The 14034-nt window shown below is 42.4% G+C and overlaps 1 protein-coding gene across 1 annotated transcript; it reads right to left on the bottom strand.

Moving 5' to 3' along the window:
• Positions 1–224: 224 nt before the first annotated feature.
• LOC114279705 (ethylene-responsive transcription factor ERF039) lies at positions 225–1315 on the bottom strand. The gene has a single exon (XM_028221990.2). It carries the CDS (start codon positions 1271–1273, stop codon positions 431–433), a length of 843 nt encoding a protein of 280 aa, XP_028077791.2. The 5' UTR covers positions 1274–1315; the 3' UTR covers positions 225–430.
• Positions 1316–14034: the final 12719 nt, after the last annotated feature.

Below are 14034 nucleotides of genomic sequence, written 5' to 3'. Positions count from 1 at the left end.
TATTTATATAATATAACTCGTCTTCATATAATAAATATATATTTTTCAAAACAAACTATTTAACGTATTTCCGTACCCGTATTCAAATTTGGATACATATCCACGTATCCTAAATTTTTAATTTTGAAGTGTCCGACCTTTAGATACACATCCGCAGCCGATACCCGCATTCGAGTCCGTGTAACATAGAACTTAACTATATCAAAACACATATGACACTCCCATTTTGTATAAAAAACTAAACAAAATGTTTTATTTCACAAACACGCTAATTTACATGGGATTTTCTCAATCAACTAACTTGATTAATTTAATGTTCAATATATATAACATGAATGGGAAGATTAGGAAGGATTGATTCAAATAAAAATCAAACAAAAAAAAAAACAAAAAAGGAGGATTGATGTTTACAGAGTAGTAACAAACACCTTCAAGCCCACAAGAAAGGCTCTTCAGGCCAAAACTCATCATCAACTGGCTCGGCTCGGCTCAGCTGCCACGCTGGTGTGTAATAGAGGTCGTTGATTCGATAACCGAGGTTTAGGAAGAGATCTGGAAGGTCGAAAAATGGGTCATCAATGTTGCTCAGAGGTGAATTTGATGACTCTCTGGCTCTATTATCATGAGATGCCATGGTGGAGTCCGGTGAGCGCGAACCCATCAGCTCGGCTTGGCTCGGCTCAGATTCAATTTCAGCTTCATGGCTCCTCAGAGTGGCTAGGGCAGCTGCTTTGGAAGCCGCGGCCTGGATGTCTTTGGGGGACTTGGAAGCTGGGCAGGGCAGCTCATGAGCCAGCGAGGGGAAGTTGAGATGAGCCGACTGACCTTTGATTGCAATGGCAGCTACGTCGTGGGCTCGAGCCGCCATTTCGGCTGTCGCGAAAGTGCCAAGCCATATTCTTGATTTCTTTCTCGGCTCTCGGATTTCAGACACCCATTTCCCCCAACTACGCATGCGAACGCCGCGATAAATCGGGTGTTTTCCATCATCACTACTCTTCTTGGCCTTCTTGTTTATCTCATTGTCTTTTTTGGGTTCTTGAACCCTTTTAGACCCTTTTTTTATCACTAATTTGGTTGAGATGGTTGTTGGAGAAGAGCATGATGGGGAGGAGGAGGTGGCAGTTGTGATGGTGATGGTGGCGGCAGCGACGGTGTTAGTGGTGGTGGCGCTGGTGGAAGAAGTGGAACAAGTGGTTTGATCTTCACATTCTAAGCTAATAGCTTCTTCCATAATGGCTGGGGAGGGGTTTTGGTTTGTAGGAGAGAACATGGTGGAGATAAGACTATGGGAAGGTGAGCTTCTTATAATTCTACACAAAATGGAATAAAGTCAATATGAAAAGAAAAAGAAAAAGAAAAAGAAATGGGATTAAAACGACATATAATATTAATTTGAGTTTTTTTTTTTTGGTTTGCAATAATATATATATATATATATATATATGAAATTCTATTATAAAATTATGAAAGTTTTTATAAATTTATATAAATATTCTCACAAAAATATGTAAATTGAACACAATTTCACTTAAGTTCGTGAAATTTATGTAATTAAGCGAATTTATATTTAATTTATAAATTTTTATAAAGTTACTTATATAAATTTATAATAAAATTACATATACCGCACATTGCACAGGAAAATATTTTCCAATTAATTTTTTGTTCATTGTTAACCCAAGATAGTACTTGGTTTGTCATTTTCTTTTCTTTCTGCAATCTCTTGTTTTCTTGGCCTCTCTCAATGTCTCATTAATGATTTGGAAATTTTTTGTCTGCCATGTGCTGGTTAGTTTAATTTATTTTATTTTTATATAAAAATTGATATTTAGGTCTTTTTTTTAGAAAGATAGTTAAAATTCAAAAGCAAATTTTTAACTTATTTACATTATCTCTCTATGTTTTTTTTATACGATTTTTCAAAAAAAAATAAAAATAAAAAAATTAATTTTTAACCAACTTTTTAAAATAATCCTTATGTATTGCCAATGTTTCACTCAATTTTTAACACATTAAAAACACAAGAAAGATGGACGTAGGTCCCTTGAAATAATTGGCTTACAATAATTCCTCAATTTCATTTTCGAATAATGAGGATAATTATATTTTTCTAATATACTTTATTAATTATTTTCTGTGTCAGTACTTTATTACTAATATAATGTTAATATACAAAATAATAAACAAAACATAATTTAAAAAAAAATTATTGTTATCACATTATCGTCGAACTTTAAGTTGGCCTAACTTCCTCCCTCTAGCAAGGGAACTTGTTCTAATTTATTTATTTATTTTTACATAGCAGAACTTGTTCTAAATTATTTGTTGAAATAGTGTGTGTGTTTCATTATTAACACCATTTTTGAAGCAATTAATACATCAATTTTAATTAACTTAACATTAGCACCAATTAAGTTGATCTAATCCATGTACTTCCATAACATGCATTTGATAATTTTCCCCATTCCATGTGCGTTGAAGTTGCGGAGAAGTTCTCACTGATTTGCTAATAATTTTCTCTCAAAGATAACCACACTGCCAACTAAATACTCAGCTGGAGAACACCGGTAGAATAGATTAAACCCAAACGACCTGCAACAGAAAGAAGAGATTCCGGTGGTGGTTCGTCCACCCAAGGGCACTCTGATAATCAAGTCAATAAAATATCTCTCAAAGATAACCAATAGTACTTAACTCACTAGACAGAGCATAAAAAGCATACCTTAGACCCATGGAAGTGCCTCACTTTTATAGCCAACACAATTCTAGTCCCAATAGAAGCCTAGCTCCAATGGATTTAGGATTACTGCTAATCTTGGACTCCCAGTAGGATTAGGATAAACTCTCTAAGAGTCTTATCTTTACCAAAACTGAAGTCTTCTCCCATTCTAGGACTCTTGTCCCTTATCCGCTTATCCTGGATTCCGGTATTCTCGCAGATAACCTCGGCCTAGCCGAAATCATCTCGGCATCATGACCGGGACACGTGACACCTCGGCTGACACTTCGGTGTCACCTCGGCCACGTGTTTGTCATTCAAAAATTATGTCCCCACAACTGCCCCCTAAGTTCTATTACGTCGGCATCCTGAGCTGATGGAACCTATATCATTTCTTTCATTTAGTACGTCAGCTAAGCTCACTTCATCATCTATTGCCGAAATCAGAACTCGTCGGCTCAATATGACCAAGACCTATAGTCTGCTTTCATCAATGCCTTAGAACCAACGACCAAGTTCGTTCAAGTTTCTCAGCCGAAACCTTCCTCCTAGCCGAGGTATTTGCTTCATTGAATCAAGAACTCCAAGAGTTCTAGCACGCGTATGAGCTGGCTCGCACAGTATTTCAACCGTTTTTACCATGCGTCTTTTCTCTACTGGACCGTACCTGATATGAGCTATCAAGTCGCATCACTTTTGTGTGCGCTGTCTGACAAGCACGTCGTCCAAGGCACCATAATTGCCATTTTGCCGCCATTTCATGCTTTTGATCAACTCTCTCTCTGTCTTTTCATTTCTGCATCTTCGTTCTTGTTCAAACTTTCTCTCTTAAATCTTCCATTGCTGCTTTTGCGAAGCTTTCTGCAACCAGTTTCATTTTCTCCCTCCAATGAGGCTTTCGTTGCACTTCTTTGCTTACTACCACCGTCTGACACTAATGTACTTCACACCGGCCTTTTTGTAATCTAAACAATCATTCTTCAATGTTTAGGCCGAAGTGCCTTCTTTTCTTTTCTAAATGCATTCTATACTTAAAATAATTTGCATGTCTTCAAAATACACCTTCACTGTGCAATCTCCTCGGGGTGTAACACCTCGGTTGTACTCACTAATCGGTTTTATCTCAGCCTCGGCTTAACACTTGAAAATATTTTTTTACAATATTTTCACAAGTGTTATTTACAACTCGATACTTCACTCTTAGTAAGACTTATGTTTTCAAATTTCTTCCAAGTCTTGGCAACATGGTAATCTCGGCAAGTATGTAGATATTTCTTTCAACATAACCTTGGCTTAACTTGTAAATTTTTCTCAAAATTTCAACAAGTGTTTAAACCAATCTTCTTTTAACATAACCTCGGTTAACTTTAACTTGTAAACTTTAAATTTCAACAAGCGTTAAACGTAATTTCGGTTTAACTTCAACTTGTAAACTTAAATTTCAACAAGCGTTAAACGTGACCTCAGTTTAACTTCAACTTGTAAACTTAAATTTCAACAAGTGTTAAACACATCATCGGTTTAACTTCAACTTGTAAATTTCAATTTCAACAAGTGTTAAACACGTCCTTGGTTTAACTTCAACTTGTAAATTTAAAATTTCAACAAGTGTTTAAACTAACCTTAGCTTATGAAATTCCAACTTCCAAGCATCATTCTCCAGCCCTTTGCCCCTTGATGTGAACTTAAGTTCCACTTGGGTTCTCATTAGGCACATGGCTTTGACCTCGTCGCCGATGTAAGATTTGAACAAAAACTGGCCGAGATTATTAACCTTGGTCTCTTTACTAAGGCACTTAGCTCCAATCTGTGTCTGATTTTGCCGATATAACAAGTCCAGGTTAACCCAACTTAGTTCAACTTTATTGTATGCAAGTAAAGTTTCTATTCTGCCATATAATAAGTCTATGTCATTCGTCATGTTTCAATCAGAAACATCGTCATAGGACTGGTCGGTCCTATCGCACAGATTCCAAAAATCAAACTAGCACTTCAGCCGTTATGCCCCATTGCCGGCAACCTTTCTCAGGCTGAGGTCCCTAACTTTGAACTCTCTTGGGCTGACCTTCTTGTTGTAAGCCCTAGCAAGTTGTTGCTGGTATGCCCCCAGCTGAATTGCTGTTCTGTCGCACATTGCAGATGGATTTCAAAGCTTTTTCATGCTTTTTTACATAGGCTTCAACTTCCTTTTGCATGTAAGGCCAAAAGAATCCCTACGATATTGCTCTATGGGTAAGGGATCTGCCCCCTGCATGGCTTCCACATACTTCTTTGTGGACCTTATATAAAAATTCTTTAACTTAGGCCAAGCTCTTCTATTCTCGGACTTAATCATCTAGGCCAAGATCTTGTCTTCTGGGATCTGGGATTTGAGATCTGGAATCCGGGATCTGCTCACTTGGGCTAAGCTCTTGTCTTCTCGTATCCAGTGTTATCTTGGCTTCGCTTCGGCGAACCATTTCTCTTCTCTTGTTTGGACGCCTTTGTCCCTGGCGTGTCTTTTTCGGTTCTGGTATACTTTTCTATCCTGGCCATCAGCTCCTCTATGCTTTTCGGCAATGTCTTTGCCAGTGATTTTCGAAGCAGGCAGTCATCCTTCAAGCAGTTTTTAAACGACACGACCGCCACCTCTTGGTTGCATCCTGGTATTCGGTTGAATACCTCATAATACCTTTTGGCATAGGCCCTAAGACTTTCATCCTCGCCGATCTTCAGGGCCATTAGGGCGTCCACCCTCAATGGCTGTAGCTTGTTTGTCACGAACCTGACCACAAACATATTGGCCAGGCCATCCCAGGTTTTCACAGTTCCTTTCGACAACTTGCGAAACCAGTCCGATGTAATTTTTTCGAAGGATGAGGGGAACACCTTGCAGAGCAACGGCTCGTTCCCGGTGTACAAGGCCATCGAGTTCAGGTACAAGCCGACGTGAAGGTTGGGGTCCGACTTACCGTCGTAGATCTGGAATCTCGGCATGCTAAACCTTTTTAGGGCTTCGAATTTGTCCAATTCTATCGAGAACGGCGTTCTCGTCTTGACCGGGGAGGTTACCTCGGCATCTTGTTGCTTCCTCTGTAGGTGATCCCCCAGATCTGCTTTGGTCCATCCAGGAGCTCGGCTATCTCCTGACTTTAGCATTTTCGGTTCACTACTCCTAGTTTCATTATGGGTCCTTTTGGACTTCCCTCCATTGGTTGTGTCAAAACACAACTCTTGTCCTTGAACATGCCGATGTTCTTTGGGGTCGGCTTCCTTGGTGCGATGCATCCTCCTCAATTCTTCACTTCTTGACTCTCCTCGCCCGACCTCCCTTGAAGGCCGGTGACAGTGTTTTTCGGTCCTGGTGTGTTGGGGGACTGTAGGGACTGTTTTCTGCCCCTCTTTTCGAACATCCTCCTTTGCTGCTGGAATTGGCATATCTTGTAGTGGGAACGGTGGCTGCATGACGTTATTCTGCATCATGAAATTGACCACTGTTTTTGGGTCCGCCAATTTGTTCACCATGGCCTTTACCTCATCGTCCCTTCATGGGCATCTTTCTTTCCATACTTGGAGGTCATCCTCGTTGTAATACCCACTCCGGTCCATTTCCTTTGGTACGTCGCTCTCCTGGCCGACGTCCTTTCCTTCGTGATTCTTATCACGAGCCTCTTCGTTGCAATTGACTTCTTCGACGTCAGAGTCAATATGTTTCCCATTCTCAATAGGGGTGTCGTCCCCAACCTTCTCTTCCTGTCCGTCGTTGGCCATCTATTCTCCTTTCTTTCCTACAGACGGCGCCAAATTGTGTGTGTCAATTCCTGACCATACTGCCAACTAAGTACTCAGCTGGAGAACACCGGCAGAATAGATTAAGCTCGAACGACCTGCAACAGAAAAAAGAGATTCCGGTGGTAGTTCGTCCACCCGGGAGCACTCCGACGATTAAGTCAGTAAAATATCTCTCAAAGATAACCAATAGTGCTTAACTCACTAGATAGAGCATAAAAAGCATACTGTAGACGCGCCCGCGTGGGGCCCCGCTACAGTTCGGACTCGATTTATGCCACGGTTCTTAAGTCTGAACCAAAGAGTCCAAATCCGGCAAATCGTTTTGAGAAACAGATTTTTTTTGAAAAGAAGTGCCAAACATGGACTGCTTTGCCAGATGCAGAGTCGCCACCTAAATATTTTTTTTTTTATGGGGGAATTTAGGAAACCCTGACTCGGTGCCGAAGGCCACATGTCCGTCATTACCAGAGTTGCCTCGGCTCGGGAGCTAGGGTACGATTGGGGAAGGTCAGCTATGAGCACCCCCCTCTCGCCCGATCCGAAGATCGGCCTCTACTAACCGTGATATCCGTTTTTGAAAACTTTATGTATTCTTATTCCATTCATTAGTCTAGAATTACTATGTTATGCACACAGCAAACAAGTATAGACTAGATTGCCTAATTTGGGAAAGAAACATTGCATATCCATTTGTTTTGGGAAAATGTTTTGGAATTTGCTACTCGCAAGTAGGCTAAAATACGGATTTCAACGAGTTTTTCCAACCCAAACAATCCAAACTTCACCCACAGGCATTCAAACAGTTTATCTGATATAAGCATCTAGCCGCATGGCGAACATACTGTCATGGCAACACTCACACGCATGCGGTATGCTAAAGCATAAATACTTACATCGTACTCCGTGCCAAAACAATAAACTAGTTAGCAAACATGCGTGATCCTAATTCATGTCAAATTGACTAATGCAACACATGCAAGATGTAATTAGAGTAGGCTCGGCTAACCTAAACATGGCATGTGAAATGCAATCAATTGATGCACGTATTCAATTTGGAATTGAAATACAAATGCAGTTAGCATGATGTACCGAGGCCGGTGCATGCAAGACAAATGCATGAATGCACGTATGCATAGCATAAGGCATGCTAATTTTAAATATGCCCTAGTCTACCATCATAAGCAGGTAAATAAAAGGGAAGAAAGACGTGGGGTTGGAAGACATACACCCCACTCACACACACTTATTACAGATTTGTCCTCGCTCGGAAGGTACAAATAAATATTACAGTCCGAATAACAAATAAATTAATTATTACAGAATTTCTACTTAATTAATAGAAAGAATGCAAAATGAAGGAGAGAGATGGCCACAGCCTCCGCCTCGAGATGCGCAAATGATGCATGCTCGAACCCGCCTTGCCCGGAAAGTCCGTACCATACCAAGGCTGTCTCTGTTTACATTGCCCTATCTCTCTGAAAAATTCCAAAGTGCTGGGCCAGGTTTATTGTATACTGCAGAGTACCACCGGCTGGGGGAAATTCCCACCGGCAGCGCGTAATTTCTATCGGTTGCTTCTGGACTTATCGGCCCTTCACCAATGGCCGGTCGGCATTGAATTATGCCGGTCGGCAGAAACTTCCTGCAGGAAACAGTTTTGATAGCAACAGAGAACAGACAGCATATGGCATGGCATTTCAGGCACATGTGAGCATGGTCATGTTTCCCATCATGTGTTGTACTCAGGGGAACATGGCCCTCGATACTCGAGCCATCAATGGTGCATGATAGCCCAAGAGATCGAGCTTGCCATTTGATGAAAAAAAAATGCATGCAACACACAAATGAGGACCAAGGCCTTATCATGTTGAAGTCAAAGGCCCCGTTGACCGAGAGTCAATGTGCATTACATCACTTATAGTATGAATGCTCCTAGACCCTCACACTTAGTTTGACACCCCAAACCAAGTAATGCAGTGCATGTTATGCAAACATGGCTCAAAATGCAACATGATATCAAGATACAAGGCATACCAAGTGTCATGCAACTAGTATGGCAAGCATGCAATGTTAGGCATACAAGATGCGAATGCAATGTAAATATGGACAATTTAAGCAATAGAATCATCATGCTATAACACCTAATGAAGCAACCATACATCAAACATGAAACTAGCATGCAATGGTGGCTTAAAATGGTAAAAGGGCAGACCTTAACCCACCTCAAAACAGTGGCCAAAAGTGTCCAAAAGGTGGACCAATACTCATGCCAACAAGCAAGCCAATGGTCCTAAGGTTAAGGAACAAAAAGGAGGCACTTCACTCCCACCAACATGACCACTCATGGCAGGACTTGGACAAGCCAAAACAGAATTTTAACATGCAAAAAAGGACTCCAAAACCTCCTAATATGACAGCTTAGGTAGCTCCCATGAAATGCATCCACCAAGACTCATTTCTAGGCATAAAAGGGTACACCCTAAGAGCATGGAAGAGGTCACAAATGCAAGCATACAAGCATGATTTATAGGCTGAAATATGACCCTAAATGATGGTAAATCATGAGGATGGCCTAAGCTATGCATGTTGGAGGTCAATATGCTCAAGGCTTACAAGCCAAAACACAAAGAGGTGACACCAAACAAGGCAAGCATGACTGAAATAAATGGCCAACAGACCTTAAACATGGTAAAATAATGCCAACACCTTCATGGAACCAAGCCAACACATGCAAGAATCATGGCCTAAACACAAGATACAATTCTAGGCCAAATGGAGGAATGTAAAGCAAGTATATTAAGCATGCAAATGGGTACAAATCTGGCCAAAAACTGAGATCACATATGACCCAAAACACCCAAAAAACTTCTGAAATGGGGCCAAAAATGATCAAGCATGCATGTTACCCTTTTAAGCCAAAATGCAAGGAAACAAGACAATGAAGGGAGAGGGGTGTCCCTCCCCTATGCAAGACTCCAAACCACCTTCCTCACCACTAAAAATCCACTGGTTTTTAGTGGTGAGAAGACCAAAACACTTAAGCAAACAAGGCCTTACCAAAGAGGCAACAAAAAGGCCAAATAAGGCCTAAGAGGGTGAGTTTGAACTCAAACCATGAAAGACTCTTAATGAAAGTTCTTAAGCATGAAAATACAAGCCTTTTTTATGTTATGCTAAATCAGCAAGTAAGATAGGTAAAAGACTAGTGCAAGTTTGGGGAAACTAAAGTAAAATGCTCACCCTTGAAGCACACTTCAAGAACAGCCAAGGCAGCCCCCTTCTTTTGATCAAAAACAGCCCAAAAACTCAAGAATCAAACCTCAAAGTCCTCAATCTCGGAGCAAGGTGTAATAGTGTGTGTATTGGTGCAAAAGTAAGGTAAAATCACACTTTTAGGCCAAGAAACACACACAAAGGAGGAGAGAGAGAGGGAAATATAGAGATAGGGTGTATCTATATGTGGAAGCTCTGGTTTTGCCTTCAAAGTCTCTAACCTAGAGCAAGGAGAAGGCCTCTCCTCTTATAGAACTCCCTCTTGCAAAGCTTATACAACAAGCTTGCTTAGAGGGAAATCCCTCCATACACGTGTATGGAGGGAAGCAGAGTTGGTGCCAGCTATCATAGCTGGCACAAAATATCTACATAAAGTAGATGAACAGTGGTCGGCTGCCCAAAAATGTCATTTTGACAAAATAAAGTGCCGACCGGCAACAAAAGATGCCGACCGGCAGAAAAGATTGTCGATGGAAGCAAAAACTAGTCGGTGGCCTCTAGCCACTGCCGGTGGTGTGTGGGGATGCCTCACAAGGCATTCCATGCCCCTCCAAGGCAAAACACAAGTGTTTGGTTCAAAACCAGACAAAAACGGTCAAGTTCGGAGATCCTGAGGCAGGGCGCGTAGCCGAGACCTCCGGGAACTCCAAACGAACACAAACAAGGGTAATCACCAAGTGTTCAAATGGTGACGTCCAAGTCTTGAGGACGGTCAAAAATGGGGTGTCTACAGTTGCCCCTCTTTGACAGAACTCGAAAGTCGTAACAATGACGGGAGTGAATGTCAAAGTCCAGAGACGACCCATTTTTGACAAGGCCAAAGACTCAGACAAACATGCAAGACAAACAAGATATGCGCCCGAAGGCAGGGGCAAAATGCAAGACAATGCACGAAGCCGAGCATAACTTATGATCATACAAGGAAAGCTGTAACGAAGCACACATGCGACAATTTTAAGCTAGCATACACCGAACTACACTACAATGCAGAAGGGATGTAAGAGAATTACGTAATTCTCAATACGTCTCACTCGGAGGATACAATACCTGTGCGGCTCGTCTTGTTGCATCAGCCTCAAATGAACCGTACATACAATATCGTGCCTGCAAAGAAAACAAACTCAACAGGTACAATATTGTTAACAACATGCGTAATAGTGTACTCGAAATGCGTGACAACGCAAAGCAAGTGGGGAGCATAACAACGCTGTGAAAGTATAGATGTGTAAGTGGAACATGCGGTCTACGCAGGCAATGAAATTGATCATGAGCATGCGGTTTACGCAGGCAATGAAATTGAACATAAGCATGCGGTCTACGCAAGTCAAAACATGCGGTCTACGCAGGTAGTGAAATTGAACAAATACGCGGTCTACGCAAGCAAAATATGTGGTCTACGCAAGTAATGAAATTTGAACAATCACGCGGTCTACGCAAGCAAAACATGCGGTCTACGCAAGTAATGAATTTGAACAATCATGCGGTCTACGCAAGCAAAACATGCGGTCTACGCAAGTAATGAAATTGAACAAATATGCAATATGCAAGTAAAACATGCGGTCTACGCAGGTAATGAAATTGAACAATCATGCGGTCTACGCAAGCAATACATGCGGTCTACGCAGGTAATGAATTTGAACAATCATGCGGTCTACGCAAGCAAAACATGCGGTCTACGCAAGTAATGAAAGTGATTACAAACATGCGGTCTACGCAGATGATGTAATTAGCATGCGGTCTACGCAAGTAAAGAAAGTGATTACAAACATGCGGTCTACGCAGGTAATGTAATTAACATGCGGTCTACGCAAGTAAATAAAGTGATTACAAACATGCGGTCTATGCAGGTGATGTAATTAACATGCGGTCTACGCAAGTAAAGAAAGTGATTACAAACATGCGGTCTACGCAGGTGATGTAATTAGCATGCGGTCTACGCAAGTAAAGAAAATGATTACAAACATGCGGTCTACGCAGGTAATGTAATTAACATGCGGTCTACGCAAGTAAAGAAAGTGATTATAAACATGCGGTCTACGCAGGTAATGTAATTAACATGCTTGAGCATATGTGAGTGAGGACATATCATTCATAATGCAGGGATGTAAAACACTGTAACACAGCGTAATTGAAGCGATTTGTGGGAATCCTCAAGACATGAAAAGGATACGGGAAGGAACGTTCTTCGTACGTGTCGAGCATCACTCGCAGAAGTTGTGGCCTGAGGTCAACTCGAAGGTCCACGTTTCAAAAGTGCGCTTTCCCGCATGGCCTCAAGTAACAAAGGTGCGAAACCACGTCGTTGACCCGGACAAAGGCATGGAAGGTGCGTTGACCGCAAGGGGAGGTTTGCTGGTATCCATTCCAACACTTGACTACCCTGTCATTCTATGTTTTACTTTCCTTTTTACTAGTAGTTTAAGCACATTGCACTGCCTCGGGCAGGTTTTATTCTTTCTCAAAATTACGCATTTTGCAAAGCACGTGACGAGGATGAAACGACCATTTTATTCAAAAGATGTTTGCGTTTGTAAACTTCCTATGCATCGCATCGCAACGTATCACACCACAATGTGAACGAAACTGAACTCATTTTGAACACCGAGTATTCGCATCGTAATAATCAGGCAGTGAACCGACTTACAACTCGATAAGTAAATGTTCAAAGGCATGATAGGACCAAACAAGCGTGAGTACAACTTGATAAATAAATCAAAAACTCAAAGAGAGTAAAATACAACTCAATAAGCAAATATTCAAAAACTCGACAAGCAGACAGGCGTGACTTCACAAGAATCGATCATCGGGAGAGGGATCGGAGGTGGTGGAGTTCCCAAATCCCTAGCATAAACAGCTCAGGGAACCAGGAGGAAGCCCATCGGCCAGGAGGAGAGGCCATCGGCCAAAAATTTGTTCGGTCGGCAAAACATGATGGCCGGTCGGCAGAATATTTGGCCGGTCGGCTATGAATGAGGGAATCACCAGAATGTTGACACCTGTCCTCCACCCAACCTTATCTCCTACAAAAGACCCCAACTTCGTAGTTTTTCTCAATTCCACACTGATTTGCTCTAATGGAAGAGTTTCTAGCTCAAAATCTCACAGCTTGGATTGCTAGCTTGGGTGGCTCGAAAAACTTGAATTTCTGGGGTTTCGGCATAAATGCACTATTCACTCTGGGTCGTACCCCGTTGCACCTCCCGTTCCTTCAGGCTGCGGCAAGGTTTTGGAATCCGGTGACGCATGTCTTTAGCTTTGCTGGACAAGAGATATGTCCTACCTTTGAAGATTTCCAAGCCTTAATGGAGTCCGAGCGCGACGAAAAGCTCCTGCCCCAACTTAATTTTGGCCATGCCCAATCCCTAGGGCGAATGTGTGGACTCAGCATGCGCGACGCTCGGTCTCTGATTTGTGACGGGATGCTGGACATTCCGAGTTTCACCAATCGATTTTCTGATATTGGTGATCGCAACAACCATCACTGGCAAGGCTTCCGGCGACATGCTCTCTGCTTGTGCATGCTATCCCTTTTTCTATTCGTCTCAGGCTCTGGAGGGGCTAGTGTCCGGCTGATTGAGGTTGCCCAAGGCTTGAAGGAGGGCAAGAGCTGCATTGCCATGACTCTGGCCGAGACGTTAATGGGCTTAGACGCCTTTTATCGTCATGAGACGACCAGATTAGCAGGGAGTCCACTACTACTACAGGTAATGTTTCCCGCCCAATCTCGCATTTATGCATTGCTCACATCACTCGGCCCTCAAGCTCGATCTTTTCTCACAAAACCCTATTCTCACTTTTCTCTCCTCGTACATCTCTCTATTCTTTACTCTCTCATTTTTCATCCCTCCCCAGGTATGGTTGATGGACAAACTGCAGGTTGTGGACTCTTGCCCAGCATATTCAGCTCGCGGCTACTTCTTCCGGCACCGTCTAGTCAATGCCTTGGATGAGGGATGGTGGTTCGCTTGGATGTGCCGCTTGTCCGCAGACCGTATTGCTTGGCGGTGCCCTTGGCTGAGCCTCCCGGCAATGAGTTACAACATGCCCCGGCAGACTGGGATTCAATTGGTTGGTCTCACTCACTGTGTATTCTACTTCCCATTTCGAATTCGACGCCAATTTGGCCATGATCAGACTTGCCCGCCAGAGGGGATAGAGTATCCTGTCGCATTCCCAGCCCGAGGCGCACAGCTTGCTTGGCAGGCCACCGCGTGGAGGATGAGAGAACTCCTGGCCCCTGCCCCTACTTTCAGTTGCAGTTTGTCTGA

The sequence above is a fragment of the Camellia sinensis genome, chromosome 13, assembly GCF_055761805.1.
Source record: "Camellia sinensis isolate YWXY chromosome 13, ASM5576180v1, whole genome shotgun sequence".
NCBI classification, from domain to species: Eukaryota; Viridiplantae; Streptophyta; class Magnoliopsida; order Ericales; family Theaceae; genus Camellia; species Camellia sinensis.
This window is presented reverse-complemented; position numbering and strand designations above follow the sequence as displayed.

What these genes read in the sequence shown, in the direction of transcription:
- LOC114279705 (XM_028221990.2), bottom strand. Translation starts at nt 1,273, where the DNA reads ATGTTCTCTCCTACAAACCAAAACCCCTCCCCAGCCATTATGGAAGAA.